The sequence below is a fragment of the Misgurnus anguillicaudatus genome, chromosome 8 (genome assembly GCF_027580225.2).
Source record: "Misgurnus anguillicaudatus chromosome 8, ASM2758022v2, whole genome shotgun sequence".
NCBI lineage: Eukaryota > Metazoa > Chordata > Actinopteri > Cypriniformes > Cobitidae > Misgurnus > Misgurnus anguillicaudatus.
Window position 1 is genome coordinate 33904252 of NC_073344.2, and position 27434 is coordinate 33931685.

At 38.0% G+C, this 27434-nt stretch overlaps 1 protein-coding gene across 5 annotated transcripts in view; it reads right to left on the reverse strand.

Annotated features, from left to right (window-relative positions):
- kalrnb (kalirin RhoGEF kinase b) overlaps nucleotides 1-27434 on the reverse strand; it is a 119829-nt gene that overhangs the window by 50570 nt on the left and 41825 nt on the right. For all 5 annotated transcript variants that reach the window (XM_055214160.2, XM_055214162.2, XM_055214158.2 and 2 more), the window contains 19 exons: nucleotides 27275-27397; nucleotides 26737-26928; nucleotides 25758-25930; nucleotides 25143-25317; nucleotides 24717-24912; nucleotides 19600-19766; nucleotides 16921-17040; nucleotides 13306-13524; nucleotides 12639-12788; nucleotides 10677-10791; nucleotides 10464-10579; nucleotides 9080-9202; nucleotides 8680-8862; nucleotides 6778-6905; nucleotides 6539-6605; nucleotides 4351-4457; nucleotides 4013-4082; nucleotides 3647-3736; nucleotides 1039-1131 (listed from right to left, as the gene is read on the reverse strand). In XM_055214160.2, the coding sequence (XP_055070135.2) occupies nucleotides 1039-1131; nucleotides 3647-3736; nucleotides 4013-4082; nucleotides 4351-4457; nucleotides 6539-6605; nucleotides 6778-6905; nucleotides 8680-8862; nucleotides 9080-9202; nucleotides 10464-10579; nucleotides 10677-10791; nucleotides 12639-12788; nucleotides 13306-13524; nucleotides 16921-17040; nucleotides 19600-19766; nucleotides 24717-24912; nucleotides 25143-25317; nucleotides 25758-25930; nucleotides 26737-26928; nucleotides 27275-27397 (2607 nt within the window). The remainder of the gene's footprint in view (nucleotides 1-1038; nucleotides 1132-3646; nucleotides 3737-4012; nucleotides 4083-4350; nucleotides 4458-6538; nucleotides 6606-6777; nucleotides 6906-8679; nucleotides 8863-9079; nucleotides 9203-10463; nucleotides 10580-10676; nucleotides 10792-12638; nucleotides 12789-13305; nucleotides 13525-16920; nucleotides 17041-19599; nucleotides 19767-24716; nucleotides 24913-25142; nucleotides 25318-25757; nucleotides 25931-26736; nucleotides 26929-27274; nucleotides 27398-27434) is intronic.

A 27434-nucleotide genomic window follows, 5' to 3' on the forward strand; every position in this document is an offset into this window, starting at 1 on the left:
GGTGGGCGTGGTTTTCAGGTTGTGACGCGCTGCGCTCTGTCTCTATTCTCTGCTCTCAAGCGCTGGGGGCGTGTCGCTGTCTGCGCAGAAACCACGCCCACTCACAGAAAAGCTGCCTTCGCTCTCAATTTTCAAATACCACAATAGAGACAGAGCGCAGCGCGTCATAACCTAAAAACCACGCCCACCGGGTGGGAAAGCAATCCAACCGTCTCCATTGACTTTGTATTGCGAGAAGCCGCCTCCTTGTCATTTCTGGCTTATAACAAAAAACTGAATAATGCCTAAAAGCTGCTGTATGACAATATGTACAGCTAACAAGCCAAAGAGTGAGATTTAGTGAGATTAATTATAGTAACGCGCAGCATTTATTGTCAATAACGGTAACAGCGTTTTAAAGGGAGAAACAGTAATTTATTTGATTACTCGTTACTGAAAAAATAACGCTGTTAGTAACACCGTTTATTTATAACGCCGTTAGTACCATCACTGCAACTTATGGCCATGAAGAAAAAGTCTCTCCACGTCTGTGGCAAGTAATTCTGATCTAATAAAGCACCTCACATCGTCACATGCTACCACAAAACTAGTGATTTCTCTTTAGTATCCATTTTAGTCATTTAACATTTTTAATTTTGTAAAGGCCATTCAAGTTATTTAAAATATTAGATTTTTTTTAAGTAATTCAGTAATTACTTTTCCTGGTAATTAATTACTTTTATAATAATGTAATGCAGTTACTAACTCAGTTACTATTTGTGAGAAGTAATTAGTAACTATAACTAATTACTTTTTTAAAGTAACGTTCCCAACACTGGCTATTTTTAGCGCGAAGCTAATGATCTAATTAGATTCAATGGATTGTGCTAAGTTATGCTAAAAGTGGTACCGCCAGACCAGGAGATCAGCTGAATGGATTCCAAAACAGTAAAAATCAAATGGGAGCTGAAAAATGAGCATATTTTCAAAAAAGTGTATTCCTTTAAAAACTCTTTGGTTATATCATAGTGTGAAGCAAACAAAAGCAAACAAGAGCACCTTTAGCAGAAGCTGGTATTTGGTAATTCTCTGGACGGGTTTGATCAGGTATGATGAGATTGAATTGGCCAGTCCATGTCTCCGCTGGATTTCCTGTGTAAAACAGTGAAAAGTGAGTTTAATGAGCTCAACTACACTCTAAATAAAGATTCCTAAATGTGTTTTCTGAAGCTGTAAGGTTCTGTAAGGACCTTTTACATCCACAGACCCTTTACATCTAAACCGCCCAAAACCGCCTTAGTATTGTTGAAAAAGACTAAAAAATGCCTAAAAGGCACACAAATTGTACCTGCTGTGTTGATTGTATCTTGAAACGGTTTACACCATTCGAATCACAAGAATTTTAGCTTTCCAAAGATATGTGACATGTTTAATTTTTTTGTTTTTGAGTTGTTGTATTTGATGAAGTTTTCTGTCAAATAATGCAGTGTCCCCCCCATAGTACACTGGAGTTTTTTAAATGAATATTCCACTTCTATAAAAAATTAAGATAATTTACTCACCCCCATGTCATCCAAGATGTTTTTGTCATTCTTTGTTCAGTTGAGAAGAAATTACGTTTTTTTATAGGAAAACATTCCAGGATTTTTCTTCATATAGTGGAGTTTAGCGGACCTAAACAGTTTACAGTTTCAATGCAGTTTGCAGTTTTAATACAGCTTCAAAGGTCTCTAAATGATTCCAAACAAGGTATAAGGGTCTTATCTAGTGCAACGATCGTCATTTTCGCCCCCAAAAAAATGCGCCACGGTGACCTTACATATTACGTAATTACGTCAAAAGGTCATGCATGATGTATGCAAAACTACTGCTCCAGTGTTTAGTGTGGAGAAACAGGACCATTCCAACGTGGTTGTATGTGGAATGATAGTAATTAATGTCTTTGTGTCAATTTATTGTTTTAAATTGTCCACAAGTGTGCTTTCACATATGTAAGGTCACGCTGACGTGTCACACGGCTAGTGCAGGACGAGAAGTTCTGGTTTAAAATTGTATAAATTATGATCATTTCGCGAGATAAGACCCTTGTGCGTCGATTGGGATCACTTAAGCTATGTTTATACTTGACACGTCCGCATGGCGCGTTGGTGCGGGCGGCAAAAAATACCTCAACGGGGAGTAGGCGATATTTTTGTAACCGTGCGTGCGGCTCCTCATCCGAAATTGAGGCGATTCTGGCCGAGCATGCAAGCCTGTGACGTATCTCTTTGATCAATACATGCAAAAAAATGCATATACTATTTATGTGGCACTCTGGAAGTAAAGTATGGAAATTTTGCAGTTAAAAACACTAATTCTTTTACATATGATTCAGAAGTTTTGGCTTATATTTATATTGAATTAACCACTGGACGAGGAATAAAATACAAACCTAAAGATGTCTCTACTGTTTGTTTAGTAAAAACATTAACGAAATGATGATTTTATTAATGTTTTCATATTTATATATCAAGCTCTGATGTTAAGCACCAGGGTTGTTCCAGTGGACGACGGCTTCTATCCTCTTCTTTGTGTTCGTTTTTGACTTGATTGCTCGCGTCGCCCCCTGGCGGTTCAAAGAATAGTGCAACGGCAAGCGCGTCAGCTATAAATGCCTCATCTGTTTGTTGAGACGCACGCGGGATCTGCAAAGACTTGCGTTGTGGACCAAAGCGTGAGTATAAACAAAGCTTCAGAGCCCTTTGAAGCTGCGTTGAAACTTTTAAAGTTAAAGTCCACTATATGGAGAAAAATCCTGGAAAGTTTTCCTCAAAAAACGTATTATCTTTTCGACTGAACAAAGAACGATTTATTTCAATTATCATGATTTATTTTTAGAGAAAGCCTTTAAAACCATCAAAACATATCAGCCTAACAATAGGGCTGCACATTATATCATTTCAGGACTGACTTGGCAAGGTGCACATCTGCAATAGTCACATGCAAAAAACTATTTTTGATACCTTTGCCAGTGCCAGTGTATACAAAAACAGTTTTTAAATAGCAAAGAGAAATCACAGGTAACATTTCACCTTGCAAAAAACATGACACGATCAAGTCACTTGACAAGAGTATGCAATGCCAAGTGTTTTTCTCAAGTTGGCATCTCAGAGCTATACAAGAAATACAAGACAGAAGTAAATTCCTCTCAAAAAGCGCTTTTCAAGTATACCGCATCGTAGAAAATTTCCCCTTGATGGATCCTACCTCAGATCCTCACGTGCCGAATGTTTTTATTTTTGTGTTTTTTTCTTTAGTTTATCCCTAGTTATTTATTAACATAATCATCATAATCATTTTACAATCATTAGTTATGCATATAATTATGTATTTGATTATTTAATATCATGTTTTCAAAATTGTGCAGCCCTACCTAACAAGCTTGCTAACTAATAGGGTTGTTTTTTAGCTGTGTCTTCATAAAATGAACAAAACAATTTAGATAATTACAAATAAAACATATTTGATTAATTTTAAACCTCAATGCAGCTTTTTTAACTCTACCATGAGTTATGTATGATCTGTGATAAAGTTTTATTGATACAGATGGATGACTGCAGCTCTTTAGCGCCCCCTGTATACTCAGACCTCAACGGCACAAACGGGAGATAAAAGAGAACCAACTTACATCAAAGAACCTCCCGGCCTGACCCTGAATCAGCTGACTGGAGTCTGGTTTGTTTTTGCAGTAGGTGACGTACATGTGGAATTTATCAGCCTTACAGACGGAGACAAATAAAAGCACATTCACTGTTTGTAGTGGGTTTGTCATACAGTAAATGTAAATACATTTTCAAAGCTTTTAAGTTTAACTATAATGATCATCATAATGTAGTCTAGGGTAATATCCCATTTGTACAACCTCGCAGCACGCAGTGGTTTTAAAATATTCATATGGAGTTAAATGATTATGACTTTTCCAAACTACAACCACAATATGTTCTCTAAACAAAGATCTTGTTTTATGAGCTACAAATGTGATGCTTCATCTCACCCAGGTGACGAAACAATGACCCACGTCTTCTGGAAGCTGCTCGTAGTTCTCCAGCTCTTTCAGAAAAACGCTGCAATGCAATTAACAATAGCAAAATAACTAGATGTTTACCCAACCGTTGCAAGATGATTTGATTTTCATTTATGTCGTGCAGCACGAATGGTGTGAAATAAATTATATTCATAAAAAAACTAACCCTAACCCTAAGCAGCAAGAGCAGCAAGTAACAAATTACTCCCACAATTACAGTCCATCAAAATAACAGCTTTACAAGCCATCAAAGTGACATCTACAATTACGGTACATAAACCTAAAAGTCGAGCATGCTTAAAACATACTTGTTATGGAACTCGTAAATCTCCTGAATGTTTCCAAAGATCACATGCTCTTTGTTGGCGATTCCAGGTGGGATCTCCGCTCCGCTCGTCATTTCCCATAGAAATGTCTGTGTATACATTCACAAGAAAGGTTAACTTAAGGGGATAGTTTATTAAAAAATTATAATTCTTGCATCATTTACCAGTGGCGGCCGGTGACTTCTTTTTTCTTGGGCGCTCGATGCAAAGTTCTTCACAACATGTATGTAGCCCGTCAGGTGAGTGGTTCCTTATTTCAAAATATGTGTTCTGCACGTCGAGTGTATCATGTGTCTTGTCAAAATAAGTGCCTGCTGCATATGCGTCTAAAGGGTTTATGATAAAAGAGATGCTCGCGTTTGCTAGATCCTCGCATAATCTTTTACTGTTAAGGGAGTGTCTTGCATGTATTTTGTGAACATGAATGTCTCTTTTATCATAAACGGTTTTGACGCCTGTGCAGCAGGCACATATTTTGACAAAACACGTGATACACATGGTTCACATGACGTAACAAACACATATTTTGAAAACGCAAGCAACACACGACACTCCGAACACTATTTTGAATTTGCGCCCCTTAGACGAGCAGTCACGAGCCGCCACTGTCATTTACTTACCCACAAGTTGTTCCAAACCTGTATAAATTCCTATGCTGAACACAAATAAAGATATTTAGAAAAATGTCTGGCACCATTGACTTCCTAGTATTATTTTTTCCCACTTTGGAAGTCAATGGTGCCCCAGATATGCTTGGTTACAAACATACTTCAGAATATCTTTTTTTTGTGTGTTCAGCCGAATAAAAGAATTTATACATAAAAATTTGAAATTTTGATTTTTCAGTTAACTATCTCTGAGCAGTTTGCACAAAAATAAGATTTTGTTTTACACTCGTGCAGCTTTCAAATCTATTTTTTTTTTTAAAGTATTTCAATAAATACACCAGATTTGTCTTTGTGCATTGCGTTAGTTGCCCAAAGGGTCAAGGGTTCAAACCCAGGGAACACACATGCCTTCTAATGCACTGTAAGTTGCTTTGAATAAAAGCACCTGCCAAATGCATAAATGTGAACGTTTTTAAAGTAATAATTTTCCCAAATACTGAAATTATCCCATTATTTACTCACCCTTATGCCACCCCAGGTATATGATTTTCTTTCTTTATTTTTATATTAAAATGCAGTTATGTTCTCATCTTATATGGGGCTCAACATGGTGAAGCTTCAAAAACCAAACAGACCTAACATTAAAGTAATCCAAATGACTCCAGTGGGTTAAGAAATGTTTTCTGAAGCTAAACAATATGCTAAATATATTGAACTTATTCAGTGATTGACGTGTTGCATATTCATGGAAACATAAAGATCAGCAGTGATGACCGGTGACTTCTTTTTTCGAGGGCGCCATGTGTGTGGTTCGTAATTTCAAAATAAGTGTTCTGCGCGTCGAGAGATCCTATGTGCATCACGTGTCTTGTCAAAATAAGTTCCTGCAGCAGATGCATCTAAAAGGGTTTATGATAAAAGAGACGCTCGCGTTTGCCAGATACTCACATAATCTCATGCTTAGTCAGAGATTAGTGTTAAGGGAGTGAGTGTCTTGCGTGTATTTTGTGAACGTGAGCGTCTCTTTTATCATAAACGATTTTGACGCGTGTGCAGCAGGCACTTATTTTGACAAAACACGTGATGCACATGGTTCACATGACGCAACAAACACATATTTTGAAAACGCAAGCAATACACATGACACTCAGAACCAATATTTTGAATTAGCGCCCCTCAGATGAGCAGTCACGAGCCACCACTGAAGATCAGCGTGGTAAATTCGAATTTGGCGGCTGGTAGATAACGTTGACTCTCACTGGTTCTCACCTTTCCTGTGACTATTGAAGTTGTTGCAAGAACCAGTGAGACTGGAAACTTTTGTTGTGCCTACATATTTAAATTTGCCTCGCTGATCTGTACGTTTAACAAAAATACATGGCTTTGATAACATGACATTTTAATATAAACTTGTTTGTTTTTGTTTAACTGAAGAAAAGTCATATACATCTGGAACTGGAATTATGATTTTTTTTTGTATTTTTAGGGAAAATATTTCTATAATGTTAAACATAAAGTCATTGATTCTTGTAGATGCCAAATTTGCAAAATAAAACACTCACCTCCAAACACTCCTGTAAATCTCGCACGTAAGCCTTCTCCGTCTGAAGCAGCTCCGCCATAATATACCTACAGAGACACCACCAACACTATTTACATTACAGCCAATCGAATGCCAAGAAGGTCTGAGACTGCACAACGCTAACTCTTCAGAAAACCATTTAGACTAAACCGGATTGTCTGTGAAGAAGCTATCGATGCTGTGATTTGTTCGGTCGCTCTGAGAGGCATCCACACTTACTCCTTTTTTCTGGCAGATTTCTTCTTTTCCTCGTTTTCCACTTCATGGTCAGGGTCACTAAGATTGACCTCTGGGTCAGTGTGGGTCAGGCTGGCGGGGATAATGTCCAGCTCTAGGTCTTTATGGTCCTGTTGCAAACAACAGAGGGATGCTAGCAACGGCAAGGTCAAGGGTTCGATACCCAGAAAATGCATGTACTTGGCCTATAGCTTGGAAATATTGTTAATTGCTTTAAACAAAAACATCACTGAAACTGAGTACCAAATTATGTAAGATTTTTTCATGGGGCAAGAAATGCGTTGATGCAACCTTCAGATTGAGTACAAGTCAACAATCATTTAAAAAAAAGGATGAAAAAGTTAATTGTGATCTTTAATGTAAATTTAACTTAAGTTTAATTGTTACCCTGGACCACAAAACCAGTCATAAGTCGCACGGGCATATTTGTAGCAATAGCCAAAAATACATTATATGGGTCAAAATTATATATTTTTTATGTTAAACATTCATTTGGCCAACTTAAGGGCAATTTTCTCCATATAAAATTTTTTGCACCCTAAGATTCCACATTTTCAAATAGTTGTATCTCGGCCAAATAATGTCCTATCCTAATGCTGCGTTCACACCAGCCGTGGTAGAGGCGTGAGTGATTTCAATGTTAAGTCAATGGAGGTCTTGTGGCGCGAATGAGGCATTTAGTGTGGCGCGGTAGACGTGAATCCGTCTCATTCGAATGATGCGAATTGACGCGCAAATGACGCGTATTGAGCGTTGCCGCGGGAAACGCACGAGTTAAAAAATCTTAACTTTGGCAGAAAATTGCGCCGCGTTAACCAATCAGGAGCTTGCTCTAGTAGTGACGTGATTACAGGAAGCGAGCGGAGTCTTAGAAGCCTCTTCCATGACGCAAATTTCCGCGTTAATGTCTCGAATGACTCGAATTCCACACGTGAATGAAGCGAGTAAACTCAAAATGTTCAAGCGTCCAACTATGTGCGAATAGCGCATTTTTGCTGCCTCTGTACCGCAATAGGTACCATAAATCAATGGAAAACCTATTTATGTATGTATAAATCTCAATTGCATTTTAAAGGAAAACAGCACTGTTTTCAATATTTACTATGTTCTTACCTCAATGTAGACAAGTTAATACATACCTATCTTTTTTCAATGCGTGCACTTAATCTTTGTATAGCGCACCGTGAATGTGTTAGCATTTAGCCTAGCCCCATTCATTCCTTAGGATCCAGACTGGAATGAATTTAGAAGCCACCAAACACTTCCATGTTTTCCCTATTCTCACTGAGTTTAAGCGAGAGGAGGAGTAGTCAGGAATGATGATGTTACTGCACCAGAGGTCGAAGTGCTGCAAATAAGTGCTCATCCACCATACAATATAGTTCTCATTTTTGATCCACTTAAAAAATCGCCACATTTTATTTTTTGTGCCACCATACTACTCATGTAACATAACTTTAAATAGGAAAAACATGGAAGTGTTTGGTGGCTCCTAAATTCATCCCTGTTTGGATCCTGGGGAATGGATGGGGCTGGGCTAGATGCTAGCACATTCACGACGTGCTGTGCAAAAATAAAGTGCACGCACTGAAAAAAAGATATGTATGGATTAATTTGCGTAGTTGAGGTAAGAACATAGTAAAATATTGAAAAACGGTGGTGTTTTCCTTTAAAAAAAAAATTCACCTCTATGACTAGTTTTGTGGTCTAGTGTCACTATTAAAATAAAAAAAATAAAGCAATTAATGACATGATAAACAGTTCTTGTGAAAAGTAACAAGTCCATTTCCTCAGAAACGAAAGTACTGAAAATTTTAAATGGGTATGGGTTTCATTCCATGGGGTCTTTATCATAACATACAGCAATGGATAAGAAAATCTCACCTCAGAACACAGCCCCAGTGCACGGTCCAAGTTACAGCGGTATTGACCCATGCGCATGGAAAAGTCTCTGTACCGCCTGTCCACCGTGGACACCCATCTCTTGAGCTCTGTCACGTGGACATGACCCTTCTCCACCAGACTACCAGCCAGCTGGATTAAGAGCTTCACTTTCTCCTGCGTTTGCTGAAAGATAAAAGTGTAGCAGATTTATCTCCATAAACCAACAAAGCAAACCACCATCTATAGCTAAACAGATCTACCAAATATTGTTTGATCGCCTTTTGACTTCAATTCATTTATTTGTGGCTTTGCAACCATTTGCATATGTATTGTCTGTCTAGGCATCTATCCTTCCAATTATCCATTAATCCATTCAGCACTATTAGTACCAGATTTTTACCTTAGCAGAAACACGGAAATCTTCATACTCTTTCAGTAGATCCTGAGTTTTTTCGCTGGTATCACCAGGCGTTGTGTGTGTGGATAGAAAATATTCCCCTGTGTCCTGTAGCCAGTCTATGGCCTGCATGAAAGACATAGTTATAAAAAGGGAAAAGCAATTTCATGTGTTTATGCACATGCCTTCTGTCATTGGACAAGCATTTTACTTTTTTTTCTTTTACCATAAAACTAACTAATTTCAAACAAAAAAGAGCTTGTTTCTCCAATAGAATCGGAGACTGGAGACGTTCAAATGGGGTTTAACCTTCAAAAGTGAATGGTGTCTTCAAGGGGCTGTTTATACCTGGTATTAAGATGCGTTTTTGTCAATCGGATCACAAGTGGGCGAAAAAGACACATGCACGTTTACACCTGGTATTTAAATCCGTCTCTTTTGTCCACTTTCGACCACTTCTGTATACTTTGAGGGGATGGTCTGTGGGCGACTCCCTCTGGTTTCGTTTAAATGCGAGCGGGTTTCTTTCTCTGATATATCAGAGCAATTGATGAACTAAGCTTGTGCAACTTTCATATGCTCGCAAATTGAAATGTGGTTTTTAAAAGGTAAACTGTATTTGTAGTGTTAAGAGAAGAAAAGCTATGGGAGACTGTCCGGGTGTGTTCTTAAACATTAAAGGAAAACACCACCGTTTTTTAATATTTTACTATGTTCTTACCTCAACTTAGACAAATTAATAAATACCTATCTTTTTCATTGCGTGCACTTCATCTTTGCACAGCGCTTCGTGAATGTGTTAGCATTTAGCCTAGCCCCATTCATTCCTTAGGATCCAAACAGGGACGAATTTAGAAGCCACCAAACACTTCCATGTTTTCCCTATTTAAAGACTGTTACATGAGGAGTTACACGAGTAAGTATGGTGGCACAAAATAAAATGTGCCAATTTTTTAAGCGGATAAAAAATGAGAACTATATTGTATGGCGGAAGAGCACTTTGTTTGCGCGCAGTAACATCATCACTCCCCCTCTCACTGAGTTTAAGCAGGAGGGTCAGCAATGATAGAATGAATGGGGCTAGGCTAAATGCTAACACATTTACAAAACGCTGTGCAACGATGAAGTGCATGCATTGAAAAAAAAGATAGTTATGTATTAAGTAAAATATTGAAAACGATGGTGTTTTTTTAGCTTTTCACTAAAAAGTACATTTTGCCTAGATGTTTTTAGAGATAATAAATAAGATATTATAGAATAATAATTTAAACACAATTTTAACAAAAAAATTACAACTTATTTTTTTATTTTCCTGAAAATGTTTCAGCACAACATCCGACGGGTTTTCCCAGAACGCATCGCAAATAAGTTTAACACACTCTCTCACCTGTTTGGCGTGTCGTTCAAACAGAACATACTGTTGGCACTGGTCTAAACGCCTCTTTTTAAGAGTCCAGAAATGCAGCACACGATTTTCTCTCTGTAGCAGCTCGCTCAGTATGGCTAAAAACATGTATGATACAATCAATGAACAATTACAAACATTCAAAAATAATCGCATACAAACAGACAATATAGTGCTTTTAAATCCCGAACTGACCTTTGACCTGGGACTCAGTGGCACGATTGTGGGTGGCGACCCCAGGCATGCTCACGTTGTTTCGATGGATGTATTTGAGAAAGACCTCTGCATTACGACGTGCTAAAGTACATGCCTGAAACCCAACGAATTAAAACATTTGGACAACAGCGTTTAATAAATGTGGAAGGGCAACAATGTGATAACAGTTGTGACATCATTACCATAAAATTTTGATGTTAAATTTTAAGGGGGATCCCGAATTTTCGAAGATTCGATGCACTCATAGGGGAAGCCTGATTCGACTACCAATCTCACAGTCGAATTGCGCATATGTGTTATGCAATGAGGATCATTCAATTTTGGCCGTATATGGGTGCACATTATCTGATTTCACATATAACAGCTTTCTCTCAATATATTAATATAAAGCATATTATGATAATGCTATGCTAATAATATGTGAAGTAGCATACTTTCAATAAATATTTTTAAAATGCGTTAATAAATCCAACAACCCCTGTGACAGGGCTACACGTCCATAAGAGGTTTCTATGTTAATAAACCTTTGCCTCTTTGTTTCTATATTTAAAAGACAAAGCTGGCAATTCTGGCAATTCTTTCGTGCTTTTAATAATTTCTTTATTTTATTTTAATTTATTTTATTTTATTTATAAATCACTCTGTGTTATCTGATTTATCTATTTGGCTTGTGTTTCGTTTCCGTGCACTTCAGGCATTTTGCACATATTTGTTCTGCACCTTGTTACTTCTGACCTTATTTTATTAAAAAAGTATTTATTATAAACATAAATTCTGATCTAATTTAAGTCTGTAAACTTTGGATTGCTGTTTGTTGTATCGATGTTGCGCTGTTGCGTGCTGGCCACCGCTTTATCCGAATGCGCTAGGTGCTCTGCGTCTCATATTTAGGAGTCCATCAAACTAAACATAAAAAAAGGATGTTTTTCGACGGGTATAAGTTTTAAAATGTATTAAAAACAGGGTGGTTATCTTGTCAAAAGTTAAACTACAAAACAGGTAAGCCGTTTCTTTAAATTTCGATGATGACACAGAAAATATCTGCACCAAACCTATATTTACAACTGTCTTTCTTGTGATTATATATTATGGTCGGTGTTCACTTTCAAATGATAGAAAAGAGATTCCTGAAATAAATAATATAAGAATCATCTAAAGTGAATACAGAGATGATCAAAGTCAAAGTAAGCAAGCAGGTATTTCTGTGCTAAATAATAACGTGTAGTGTCTATAAAATCATTAATTTCAGTGTTTTTCTTGTTATAGATGAACGTTTAATGAATTGTATATAAAGCTTTGTTTTTATCATTTACAGTAACAATTACAAGTTACGTGTCATTTGTTGTTTTGATATTTGATATTTGATATTTTTTATATTTTTGTTACATCTTTGTGTGATGTTCTGTAGAACGTGGCTTTAAAATGTTATAAGAAATGATTAAACAAATGTTAATTTTGCCTTACATTTTACCTTAAAAAATATATATAAATGCATCGTCAGTTTTGTCTTCGTTGAAAGACAGTTTTGGTCACTTTATCAGAAAGTTGTTTATGTGCTCTGCTTGTGAAAGAAAATAAAAGTTACCCATTTGTACCTGGTCTGGCCCCAACCCATGCACACACACATAGATGATTCGACTATCGGTAGACTATAGAAAGATTTGACAATTCTGATTCGAAAATGTAAATCCTTAGTCGAGGACATCCCTATAATTTACATAAATGAAGGTCAAGGGATCATTACAGTTAATCTATATAGTACATCAAAAATCATTTATTTGAAAATTAAAGGGTTTTATGGTCTTTTATGGTCATCTTGTGGCCCCTTAAAAATGACTCAAATGTGATAGCAAATTTTGCTGTAGGTGCATTTGTAATAAAAGGAAAGATTTGTCAGGACCGGTTAACATACAGTATGTTGTGGCAGGTGTATGTGTGTACCTTAAGGAAAGCCTCTTTTTGCTCGAGGTGTTTGCCGATGAGCGGGGTCACATGGTCCGTCTCTGCAGTTGAGCCCAGTTTATCGTGACCTCCACACCAGTCCTCTTCTCTCCTGTACTCCAGCTCCAGACTCTCTAATACATTACACACCTGCCATGGGGAAAACACACACGCACACACACACACACACACACACACAAACGCACGCACGCACACACACACACACACACACACACACACACACACACACACACACACACACACACACACACACACACACACACACACACACACGGTTACATACACAGTGTCACTTGGCATCAAAGTTCGTGTCCCTAATATTTACAATATAACAATCTAATGATAGCATATAAGATAAGCATATAATCGTTGGATGGGGAAAAAATGGTATAGTTTGTATATAAGGGTAAATAATGGTGTATAATGTTTAGTTAATGTCTATTTAAAACAAAACAAAACAAAACAGGAAGGTGGTTGGCTCTTTCAACTGTAAGGTGGGACAACAGTCGCCATTTTGACTATTAAGTGGCTTCTCCCATTGATTTTATGAGTGGCATTGCTGCTATTATACATTTTTCACATCATCGACCACAATCTTATACACTCGTAATGGTACCTTTCGTATTACACTCTCTCTGTAACCCACCTGCTCGGATGTTTTGTAGAAGGCCACAGAGGCGTTAACCAGCTTTAATCGGTCCTCCATCTTCAGCATGAGGGTTTGCCAATGAAGGGCCACGGTTTCAGCGCAGGCTCGTACGGCGTCCGGGTCATAGTGGCCGGCCTGCAACAGCAGCTCCGCCCTCTGCTGGAGCTGCAGGGCGCTCTGATGGGTACGCTGAAGGGAGTCGGCATGGAGGAGAGACTGCGGAGACCGGAAAGAGACCAGCTTTTGAGAAGTGGCTCGTTTTAATTCTTGGGGTGTACTCGAATTCAATTCGTAAACTGTCAGTACACAAGGACCGCGGGAGATGAGGGGAAGGTCAAGGAAAGGTTCTTCTGGAGAGCAATTAAGATGATCAGCTAAACGTCTTGCTGTTCAAGGCCAAAACCATCAAAAATGAAACACATCCTGATGTCTTCATTAAAGCATGTGCCTTTTAAATAGGGTTGCAACTAACGATTATTTTCATAATCGATTAATCGGGCGATTATTCTTTTTTTATTAATCTACTAATTGGATAAAATATAAATATTTGTTTAATTAGATGTTTTCACGTATTATAGCTAAATAAGGCACTAAATTAGGGTATTCACGTGTAGAAGTGTACTTTTAAAAGTGCAAAAGCCACACACTACTACAGAGTTTTAATAATACAACATTATTGATTTAGATATTTTAAGCCTTCAAATAAAAAAAACGTTTGTGTTGCTTTAAATAGTAAAACATCTTTAAATGTCAAAATATCAATTAACAAAATGAATGAAGTCTTCAGGGATGTGCTGAGAAATTTGCCACAGAGTAAGAAATTATTTTTAATTTTCAGCTTTAGACCTTGATGAATATTAAGATTATTTGTTATTAACAAAATAAATAAGCCATTATGATATAAAAGTGGTGATATAAATGCGTTGTTACAGTAATATAAACCTGGATTTCAACCTTACTTTAAAACAGATATTTGTGGTTCATAATTTATATATATATACCCTATATATATAAACCCAACAATAATAAACAAAAACTCACTTATATTAAAATAAATTAAGCCTTTATTAACCAGCGTTCGTTTAAGTTTTTGCAGAGAGACGTTTTGCACCTGGTATTTAAATCCATCTCTTTTGTCTACTTTCTACTTAGTTCTTTAGTTATCAATAAAAGGCTAAAAATAGCGATGTACACCGTGTGTTCGCGCCAGAAGTCAGAAAAGACGTAAAACATTGTGTTCAGTACCTCAGATTAGATAAATGGGTGGAGAGAAGGCGGTCCGTGTGGTTGTTCGAACACATTCAACCACATGTGCGTTTACACTACAAAAGCAATCTGATCGAAAGGGTTTTCGGCTACCTCTGAATCTTGCGCGCAGCTTCTTGCATTGTATGAATAAAACGTCACTGACTTTGAGCAGGCAGCTCCTGCTGTATGAAGAAACAGCACCTGACGCGTGTGCATGTTGGCCGAAGGTGTGGTGGTGCGGGAGCAAGTGACGTCACAGACCAACTAATCAATAATGAACAGTGTTGGGCAAGTTACTGAAAATTAGTAATTACTTACAGTTACTAGTTACTTCTTTTAAAAGTAACTGAATTACTCTACCAGTTACTGTATATCAAAAGTAATTAGTTACTAAGAAAAGTAACTTTTAAGTTACTTTTATGTCTGCGTTTTAAATGTAAATATGAACAGTACTGAACAGTCAAACAATAAAATGATATGGATGGGCTATTTTACACGTAAGACTCTATATCACATACTGTAGGAGCCTATTTTGCTTTAGATTCAACCTTTGAATATTTTTGTTAGAAATTATCTTAATATGTAAACTTAGTTTATTTATGTATATCATTTAGACCATTTCGACAAATATTCTGTGTGTTTACAAAAATATATAATGTGTTAAAATTGTATAGTGTCTCTTTAAAAATTTGGAGACAATTGAGTCATATTTTCTCAAATAAATTATAATTTTTCTGATTCCATATTTATTTTAATAAGTTAGAAACATCTCCGCTGTGTCCTGTTGACAGGCGCGGTGCGCGTGCAGCAGGTAACGCAAATTATGGGTCCTCCGAAGGTTAGACCTTCTCATTTCAGTTCTCTTCGCGAACTTCTGAGCACCTTGAAAGACCGAGTGCTCACCTTTTATCGCATGCTTAGTAGGGCACAGACCTTGAATTGAAACACAGCATATGAAGCTTGCGGCAAGGACTGCGCTCTTCGGTCGTATATTGTTTCTATATTTTTTATGTTTGATTAAAATGATAAACAAGATTAAAGGAAGATATTTAATCAGAAAACGGAGTAGGCTACGTGGATTGCTTTTTCGGATACGGAGAGACTGAAACTAAAACTAATCATTTTAGTGGAAACAACAGTCGCGGATCGTTCTACAAATGGACTACAAATGCAAGTTGATGTCATACTGGGATTGCTTGACGAAGATAATTTACAAACATGAGAAGGGATGGATTATGACTTGCGCACAATTTTTAAACAAAGGTATGTTGTCCCGTTTAGATTTTTCATGTTCATTCTATATGCACTGTCAGCACGGTCCTGCGACGTCAGATATGTCTTGTCTATTTTTTTACAAAATAGAGTAACGCGAGTAACGAACTCATTTAAATTTCAGTAATTGTAATTGCATTACTTGATTAAAAAAATACTTCGTTACATGCTCGTTACTGCTAGAAGTAGTGGAATTACAGTAACGCGTTACTTTGTAACGCGTTACTCCCATCACTGATAATGAAATTCGTTGACAACGAATGTCGTAATTGATTTTTATCGATTTTATTGATTAGTTGTTGCAGCTCTACTTATAAAATTACCAAAATTTATTTTGCACATTTTTGCATGATGCTGGTTGCAAAATCAGGGCTTGAATTTGACCGCAAAATTGGTCAGGTTGTTACTATGGTGGTTTGATTGTGTCATTCTACCAAACAACAAAAGGGCCGATTGATGAGGCGGTGATGAACATTATGACTTAACTACAGGAACATTACAATCAAAATAAGTCATTATGCGTGCGCTGTTCACAGTCAGAAGATGCACTCATGCTGAAAGAGAGATGCTGTTGGGAACAGAGAGTAAATGAAAAAATGTCAAGCAAGCCCTGTTGTAGATTATTAAAACATACCGTCTCTTTTCCCGCATTGCAAAAGAAACTTTGGCACCAATATTCAGCACAGACATGCTTTGATTTAAAGCACCTGTTGTTAGTTGAGAATTATAAGCAGCTATTTACTGAATTAAAACTTGGTGTGCATTTCTGAGTAATGTGCTCGTAAATTTGCTTTGAGTAACTGTTTTGAAAAAAAGTCAGCATTTTTCATATTTTAAGATGCTTGCAACAAAGGGGGCGATATAATTAATAGACCAATTCATCCTCAGTTTATGATAGATTACAGTAAGGGGACGCCAATCGGACAATGTTTGCATCATCAGTTCGATGCTAGCAGAAAAATGCATTCCTGATAGGTGTACACAGCTTGATATTTAACACCTACTCCCATCTTACAGGAAAAGCATCATTGGAGCGCTGCCTGTTGCTGAGTCTTTTAAGGAAAGTGTGAGTGTGTGTAGGTGTGCGTGCACCTCGATTGCAAGCTGAAATTGTTCGTGCTCTCTCTGAAGTTGTTCCGCCTCAGACAGGGAACCAGCGTTGGTTGTGCTCGCCGTGAGCATCGACTCGCCGTTACGAATCCAACCCAACACCTGCACATATTATCGCATGAATAAGAATGCATCAACACATGTATGCAAACACAGAGACATGCAGTGGCTTCAAAATATCTTTCTCTTTTAGTTGTTACAAAAACACTTAAAACATGTTAAAGGTACACTCGGTCAATTTTCCTCATTAAATTCCTTCCTTAGTATTTTTGTCTTGTTTCCAGTACAAATATATAAACATTCTTAAATCAATACATTTACTTGACCTAATATAAGTCTTGCTTTCTGAAAACATATATTAAAATTAAAGGTGCATTGTGTAAAAGGATCTCTAGACAGAAATGCAATATATATACATAACTATATTATCAGTGGTGTATAAAGATCTTACAATATGAACTGTATTGTTTTTATTACCTTATAATGAGCCATTTTTATCTACATACACCGCGGGTCCCCTTATGGAAGTCGCCATTTCACACCACCATGTTTCTACAGTAGCCCTAAACGGACAAACTGTTCTAAAGAGCGCGTTTTGTCACTACGTTGTCTCTGTTTGTCCTGTGGTGGCTACCGTAGCTTCACTATGCGTTTCAAAAGGGAAGTGTGAGCTGTGGACTGAGCCCTTGGTTGAAATTCACAATCTTACCATTAAAAATCTACATAGTGGACATTTAAAGAAGTAAAACCTAATTCAAATGTATGATGCATGATTTTTGAAAAACGCTTTGGAAAAGGGAGTCAGTGCCCAGTACCAAAACACACTTGTACTGTAGCCAATCAGCAGTAAGGTGCATGTCTACTAAGCGACATTGTTGCCTGGGTTGCGTATGTGTGGGGCGGGTCTATCAAAAGAAGGTCCAGATTCTTTTGGGGTGTGTTTGTTTAAAGGATTAGTCCATTTTCTTAAAAAAAAAAAAACAGATAACTTACTCACCACCATTTCATCCAAAATGTTGATGTCTTTCTTTGCTCAGTCGAGAAGAAATTATGTTTTTTTAGGAAAACATTCCAGGATTTTTCTCATTTTAATGGACTTTAATGGACCCCAACACTTAACAGTTTAAAGCAGTTTAAAATTGCAGTTTCAAAGGACTCTAAACAATCCCAAATGAGGCATAAGCGTCCTATCTAGCGAAACGATTGTGATTTTTGGCAAGAAAAATAAAAATATGCACTTTTGGACCACAACTTCTCGTCTTCCTCCGGTCCTGTGACGCGCCAATGCGACCTCACGTAATACATCATCACGTCAAGAGGTCACGGATGATGTATGTGAACCTACGAACAGTGTTCACAAGTGTGGAGAAAGAGGACCGTTCCAACGTTGTTGTATGTTGAATGATACTAATTAATGTCTTAGTGTTAGTTTATTGTTTTAAAATCGTAAATGTAACGCGTGACCTTTCGACGTCATTACGCAATTACGTGAGTTCGCGCTTGCTCGTCACACAGCCGGAGGAAGACGAGAAGTTGTGGCCTAAAAGTGCATATCTTTCATATCTCCCGCCAAAAATGACAATCGTTTCACTAGATAAGACCCTTATGCCTCGTTTGAGATCTTTTAGAGTCCTTTGAAACTGCAATTTTAAACTGCATTAAAACTAATAAGTGTTGGGGTCCATTAAAATCCATTAAAATGAGAAAAATCCTGGAATGTTTTCCTCAAAAAACATAATTTCTTCTCGACTGAACAAAGAAATACATCAACATTTTGGATGACATGGTGGTGAGTAAATTATCTTTTTTTTTAAGAAAATAAATCCTTTAACATTGGCTTTCAGAGATAATACACCCCGCCTTTAAGCAAAAACTCACTTATTTGGATGATTTTCTTCAAAAACAAGTCTTAAAATCGTATTTTTGCTTAGGTCATTATCATCATCATGTCTCAATTTAAAGCCCCCTTAACCAAAAAATTGCACTTTTAAATATTTTTTTAGCAAAAAATTAGTCACCAGTGTGTGTGCAGACACATCCTGTTATTATACAAATATATTTATTCTTTGTGTAATCTCATTTAAACTGAAACAGTCACACAAAACAGGCTTTTTTATCAGCACATTATGAATGTCAAGTGCACGGATTTATGCACGGCTATAAAACTTTTCCCATCATTTAATAAATTGGCATGATCAAAAGCATAATGACATTTATCATTTACCTGATTCTCTGCAGGAAATAACGATGAAAGTTTCGCTGACTTTTGTGAATTTATAATAAACCTAATTTACAAAGAGTGTTTACCAAGACTGACTTAATTTAAATACAATGCAGCGCAATACCGCGTGCAAAAGCACTGTTTAATCATTTTTGACATACAGCAGAAAGGCTGAAATAAAGGGCTCCGATGATCACCCACGCACTGCGAGAGTGAGTGTGTGTCTGTGTGCATGATTAAAGTGTCAAGGATAAAAGCAATTAGCTTGGCACTTGTACTCCGGGATAATAGCATCAGGCAGAATCTTGGAATGCAGCACAAGCTTTTTCCTGAATATGAAAGTCAGACATGACGCCTCATAACATCAGCATCGTTTTAAACAGGGGTCCCTGAGTGCAGTCACGGATTGAGATGCTGTCGTACAACGGGAGCAAACGCACCTGTTTGACCTCCGCCTGCAGGTGTCGCAGCTGCAGGCACTGCTCCAGACGTTTGTGTGCGTGTTCGGCGCTCATTTCCAGCTCGTGTTGTTTTTCGTTCAAGAACTCCAGAAGCTCCTGAACTCTGGAAGCCAAATCCACGTCCTTCTCTCCTGTGAGCTCCATACCTGAACAACACACATCACATACGTTCAGATTTATATTTTATGCATTTGGCAGATGCCTTTGTCCAAAGTGACTTACAGAGCATTTAATCTATATGTTTTATAATATCTCTTAATCACAATGGAAAAGTGATTTTTCCCCCTCTGAAAGCCAATCAGAATTTATATTTCTTTATATTTAAATGCAAGTCATATTTTAAATCCGACCAGTGTGAGAAAAAAACGAATTCCAGCTTATCAGAATGAATAATTTGTCTGTCCAGCAGGTGGCCTTGAACTGCTACAGGCTAAGACCTCATTTGAAGGTCTGTGTCCCTATGCTTTGATCTCAGAAAGGTGGTATTATTATGGGATGTGAGGAGAAACAGACAGGTGAGCATGTGATGGAATGTCCCAGCTGCCCAACCGAGCGGGCAAAACACGGCATCGATTATCTGTGTGTTTGCGCTTCTGCAGGCTGCTTGACAGACAGCCAACGTCTGCGTATGATGTGCAATTTCTCCTCGACGTCCGCTAACCCTCACATCACCCCGCTTATTCTCAGCTACCGCCCGGAGGCGGTCACCATGGGAACCCTACAGCGGGAGTCAGTTCCCATGGGAATGCGACGTGCGAGTGACAGCCTCTGCGCATAATCGCGACAGAGGGTGTCCACGGCAACCCCGGAGTGACGAGCGAAGGTCTGGTCGGCATGGAAACCTCGGTATGGGATGCAAGGGGGTGTTTCCATAGCAACCTCACCCCCTTCACACAGCATTAATATTATGAGAGATCCCAGTGCTGTATGGAGAAAAAGCATCCGCCTTTTAGGTCTCCATCAGACAGGGTACAAAAGTCAATAAATGGGAAATGTATATATTTTGCATACAAATATATACGTTATGTCTGATATTTTGTCTTGTTCCAAGTGACTAATAAAAGGCTGTTCACACCTGGTATGAAGATACGTTTTGGTCAATCGGATCACAAGTGGAAGACGCTAAATACAGGTGTAAATAAGGTGTAGAGACCCATAGACCATCCCCTCAACAGACATGTGAGTTCGACTAAAACGCATCTTAATACCAGGTATAAACAGTGCCCAAAGCACAGGTAATATGTCTAGGATGTAAATAATATGAGATTTGTTTTTGCATCTTGCAGACGCTAAACATCAGTATATGTGTGATGCCTGGGATCAAACCTACTTCCATTATTGTTTTCCTTCTGGAAAATCACATTTTTCATTGTGGTGACCTACTGTATCTCACATTCCACATACTGTACTGTATCTCTCTGCGCTCCCGCTGTTGGTCGCTAGTTCGCATCACAGCTCATTTAAATAAAATGAACCTCTGCTTTGTATGGAATAAAGTTCTTCCTTTGAATTAAGTTTATGTTTTATAATGCATAATACATCTATTATGTCCTTTAGAGTTACCATTCAACTGCTGAGATTTAATTTACCCACAAAAGCCAATATCCGACTGATTTTGGACCCTGCATACATGCGTTCTGTATCATTATTCTTCCCACTCATCAGTCTGTTTCTATCCTCTTCTCTATCTAAGACAGCCCATAATGTGCATAGCAGGTTTCTGCTCTTGTGTCCGTGGTAACTGTCAATAAAATGCACCAGAGCACGGAGGAGTGAAGTGATGGCTGATTCACACTTCTCTATCTCATCATCCCTCCCGCGTCCATCTCTCATCGGCCTCTACAGCAGACGCGAGGGAGCTCTTCTCCTGCAGTATGAGCTGTCAGTTTATCTCTATATTTTCGATTCTTGAGAATTTTTTCACATGACTCGAGTCAGCGCCCATCGCACCGGACTCTATGGAGTGTGTCATCATTTTTGCTGGCCCATTTGCCATTTGTGACCCAGTCTGTGAGAAAACAGCAATTTTGTGATTTACAGTTTCTACATCGAATCATCCTACATAATGTAAATAACATGTAGGTGTGCCATTTTTTGGGTGTGTCCTTTTAAATGCAAATGAGCTGATCTCTGCACTAAAAGGCAGTGCCGTGGTGGGATAGTGCAGGTTAAGGGGCGGTATTATCCCCTTCTGACATCACAAGGGGAGCCAAATTTCAATGAACTATTTCTTCACATGCTTGCAGAGAATAGTTTACCGAAACTAAGTTACTGGGTTGATCTTTTTCACATTTTCCAGGTTGATGCACTGGGGACCCAATTATAAGACTTAAAAACATGGAAAAAGTCAGATTTTCATGATATGTCCCCCTTAAAAGTGCACTCAGTGTTGCTTTAACACCATTCAAATCTGCAGCTTTTTAGGATTTTGATTATTCGGTGATTCACCTACAGAGACAGCATTTTAGCAACACTCCCAAAGCAAATGCTATTTTCAAAGGTAGCCAACCGTCATACTGCCCAGACTTACTGAGGATAATAAAATATGGACTTTGAGAAGTCTTTTCTCTGCACCTAGCCAAAGTCTTTTTAAGGAAGCTGCGTCACTTCGCCCCCACATTTGCAATGCCTCCAGGTCTTGCTAGAGTCCTTCCCCCAGATGGATGACGGTCGACCCTTTTTACTGGAAGGCGATCTCCCCCATTCATATCAAAACGCATGACGCATCTTGTTAATATAAAATATCTTTGACTTTAAAGGATTAGTCCATTTTCTTAAAAGAAAAATCCAGATGGTTTGCTCGCCACCATGTCATCCAGGATGTTGACGTCTTTCTTTGTTCGGTCGAGGGGAAGTTGTGTTTTTTGGGGAAGACATTGCGGGATTTTTATCATTTTAATGGACTTTGATGGAGCCCAACATTTAATACTTAACTCAACACTTAACAGTTTTTTTCAACAGAGTTTCAAAGGACTATAAACAATCCCAAACGAGGCATAAGTGTCTTATCTAGCGAAACGATAGTCATTTTTGACAAGAAAAATAACAAATATACACTTTTAAACCACAACTTCTCGTCTAGAAACGGTCGTGATGCGCCAGGTGACCCCACGCAATACATCATGATGTCAAGAGGTCACAGAGGACGAACGCGTGATCTCCCTACGTCACTACGCATTTACGTTAAGTCGCGCCGGACCGGACCTAGACGAAAAGTTGTGGTTTAAAAGTACATATTTGTTATTTTTCTTGTCCAAAATGACAATCGTTTCGCTAGATAAGACCCTTATGCCTCGTTTGGGATTGTTTATAGTCCTTTGAAACTCCGTTGAAAAAAACTGTTAAGTGTTGAGTTAAGTATTAAATGTTGGGCTCTATTAAAGTCCATTAAAATGAGAAAAATCCTGCAATGTTTTCCTCAAAAAACATAATTTCTTCTCGACTGAACAAAGAAAGACATCAACATTTTGGATGACATCGTGGTGAGTAAATTATCTGGATTTTTCTTTTAAGAAAATGGACTAATCCTTTAAGGTGTATCAGCAATTAACACATTTATTAGACCACCACCCAATGAAAGATTTGTGACACAGCTTCACTAAACTAACAGCATTGGTGATAACCAAAAGTAACCAACAACTTTAGTCACAGTACTATTTCTACTGCTAAAATATAATTATTGTTGTTATCCATTAATTCTGGAATTTACTGTTTTACAAGAAAGGCAGAAAAATAGTAAAGCTCTTTATTTATTTATTCAGATGTCCAATTACAGTTATTTACTTGCAGTCCTTAATGGAAAAATTTTATGGTTAAATGGTACACTTAATATTTTTTAGTATGTGCCGCCTTGAATTTGGGTAAAAAATCACTACTGTTGAAAGATATGAAATGCCTAGAATCCTCTGAAAAGAAAAGAGTCAATTGAAGTACTTCACGATACTGGATGTTCTTTGAGAAATAGACAGGTGGTATAATACATTTGTTAAGCACTGTACTTTTCACATTCTTGCAACCTAGCAATCACGGAAAATCCACTTTTCCACATACAATGCTTTTTGTGTGGATGTCGAAGCAGTTTAAAGCCCTGATGCATTCATGATAGAGGTTCTTAGAGCAGTGGTTCTCAAACTTTATCGCTGTGCGGCCTCGCTTTTGTACGGTGGCCCCAAATTGTGCCCTTCGTGGCTCCCCATAAAGCAAATGTATGACATAAAACATTCTAAAACATGAACTTTTAATTAACAAAACTCATTAACTCTTTCCCCGCCATTGACGATTTATCTCGTCAATTAAGAGAAAACATGTGCATAAAAAGTATTCCTGATGAGGTTTTATGTTAATCTGGACTACCGCGATTCTCCACTAGATGACGCACCTACCCAATTTCTAGAAAAACTGAAGCAATCATTTTTTAAATAATTTTAAACTGTGTATGATTTGATAATAGTTCTCATATCTAACAAAATTCCTGCACAAAAAAATGTAAGAAAAAATACTTATATTTAAGAGTTTATAAGCAGAGAAAAAAATATAGATAGGATGAAAAGTTTTTTCCCTGTTTAGATTGTTTGTTTGTTTATTGTTTGTTTGAAAGCAGAGGGTCTGTTCTTTCATTTGATATATTTGTATGTTTATATATTTTTAGAAAAAAATTCCGGGAAGGCAAACCACAAAAAATGCTGAGGTTTAATTACACAGAATTCATGATAAATCAATGTATTTTTATGTAGTGCTGGCCTGGGCAAAGATTAATTGCGATTAATCATATACAAAATAAAAGTTAATTTTTTTGCATAATATATGTGTGTGTACTGTGTGTAATTATTATGTCTATATAAATACACACACATACATATGTATTAAATACATACATTAATGTGTGTGTATTTATATATACATAATAATTACACACAGTACACACACATATATTATGCAAAAAATGACTTGTATTTTGTATACGATTAATCGCAATTAATCTTTGCCTCAGCACTAAATAAAACTGTTAGTTTGAGAACTACTGCTTTAGAGGAAATGATTTGCCTCCATTATCCCTTCTCACGGTCACAACTTAATATCTCCTCCCAGCTCCTCACCTGAAGCCTGGACCTCCATAATGTACTGATGGAGGTCCTGTCCCTGCTGTATGACCTCATAAGTCATGTTGTTCATGGCGAGCTTGCGTTCGGTGTGTCTGTGGAGTCTCTGTTCAGCCAGCGTAAGTTCCTCCGTGTTGAAGTCAGACGCCTGTCGCATCAGATCTTGCTTCCATGCGTCAAGTTCACCCATAACCTACGCCATAAACTGCAGTGAATACCACCTTACACGTATATAATAATAACTTTATTATGTGAGTTACAAAAACCACCTTCATTATTTCTCGGGTATTAAACAAGCACCTTTCTTTTAACCTATCACACTAGGAATTTCTGTAATCCAGCAGCACTACTTATATTTTTCTTTAATTTTAATAACAAATAGACAGACACAATAATGTATCTGTTCACATGACACACACACACCTCCAATGCGTATTGTTCAAAAATGCGTAGCTGCAGGAAAATGTCCAGTTTGATCCTGCGCTCGTGGTAAAGCTCTTCCATGTGAGCTTGAGCTTCATCCAACTGCTGCAGGACACCCTCGATATGAGCAACTGAGCTGGCGTGAGGAAGTTTATTACAGGCCAATGCTGAGTCTCTGTTTGAGCACACACAAATACATGCCAACAGATCAATCAATCTATATAGAAGACATGTTCATCCTGAACCACTATTAGATATGATACATCAGCAACATATGAGGACATCTACTGAGGTCATTTTAAAAGAAAACATATTAAAATTGATCTGTGAATTGAAAATTGCTGAACTTCTAGGGTTAGCATATTTGCACGGGTACATTAAGATGTAATGCATGTGTGGGAAACGTGAGATCCAGTCCAAGCAATTCCGATACCCCATTTCCTTTCATTTCATTTAATCAGAAAAAGCTTTTAACTAAATTTGAGGCAGTTTTAAAAACCCACAGGTAATGTTGTTAACAACACATTTCATATAAAAAGTGTTTTGTTATGGTGAATTAGCATTAAGAAGAAGTACAAAATGCTCTGATAGGCTGATGAGAGTTGTTAAACTCACCGCAGGTGCTGAATAAGCTCCTCCCCCTCTTTAATGACATTAAGCGTCGCGTCCAAGGTGCTGCTCTGCTGCTGCTGAAACTGTCTGATGAGCTCCTGAACCGCATCCACAGAGTCAGAGTTTAACACCGGCTCCACCATAGACTTCTGCAGATCCTCCATCCACGTCCACAGCTAAGGACAGACAGACAGACAATAATATTTAATGAAAGACAAACACATGTACAGGCAGATATGTACTATAGAAACACATGCAGAAAAAGAGACAGAAAGACACATATATGGATGGCCAGACAGAAGAGTAGACGAATAGAAAAAGACAGAGAAAGCCAGCGATGTACACAGGTAGATAGACACACATTCATACAGACAGACAGATAGGTAGACAAACAGACAGACAGACAAGTAGTTAGACAGGCAGAAAACCAGATAGATATACATGTAGACACCCAGACAGGTAGACAGAAACACAAGCATACAGAAAGGCAGAGAGCTAGAAAGACAAATAGTCAAACAGACAGACAGAGAGGTTGAAAGACAGACAAGTAGTCTAACAAACATACAGAAATACATACAATCAATAGCCAGACAGAGGGTTATACAAACAGACAGGAAGAAAGGTAGACAGACAGACAGACAGACAGACAGGCAGAGAGATACACTGGTGGATGAAAATACATTTATACAGACAGACAGACAGATAGGTAGACAAACATTCAACTATATAAACACACATGCATACAGACAGCCAGAGCGGTAGACAAACAGACAAGCAGAGAGGCAGATAGGCAAACAGACAGACAGGCAGATAAATAGACACATAAAGATCGACAACCAAAAAGCCAGACAGACACACATGTAGACAGACAGGTACACAGACAGACAGACAGGCAGAAAGATAGACAGACAGACAGACAGACAGGCAGAAAGATAGACAGACAGACAGACAGACAGGTAGATAGTGCGAGTGTGTTTTCTACCTCTTTGGTGTGGGTGTGAAAAGACACTGAGATATCCAGCAGCAGTTTCCTCTGCTCTACCCTCCTCACAAACTCCTGAACTCTGACCTCCAGGTGATGGGCAGCAGCGTAGATCTCTTCTGGATCACACTCACCCGTCTGAGCCAACTGCTCCGCTGCCTCCAACAGTTTATCTGCATTAGTGTAAGTGTTCTGGAGGAACAAAGAGACAGTCACATAGAATAAAATATAATGAGAAAGAGATAGAGAGAGAAGCACATTTATTAACTACATTTATTCAACTAACTAGTTACTAAACAACATAATGAATTATATTCTTGCTGAAAAGACCAGCCTACCAGACCAACCAGACATTTTATGTCGGTCCAAGCTGGTTTTACTGGTATAAACCAGCACAGCCATGTTTTTAACCAGGTCTTTTGGGTGAAGCTGGTTGACCATCAACAACATATACCACTTTTGTTTTCTATGCTTTTGTTTTCAACAGGGCTGATCTGCTCTTAACATGCACACAAACAAAAACAGAATTTGCTCTGACCTGTGCCACCTCCTGGAAGTCATCATGTCGTTTCTGTAGCGCTCGCGCTCTGTGCACTGACTTCCCAACCCCTGTGTGTTTACTGAGGAATGCCTCTCCATGGTTTTCAATCCAGTCCAACACCTGAGAACACACACGCCACAATTATTTAAAAGAACAT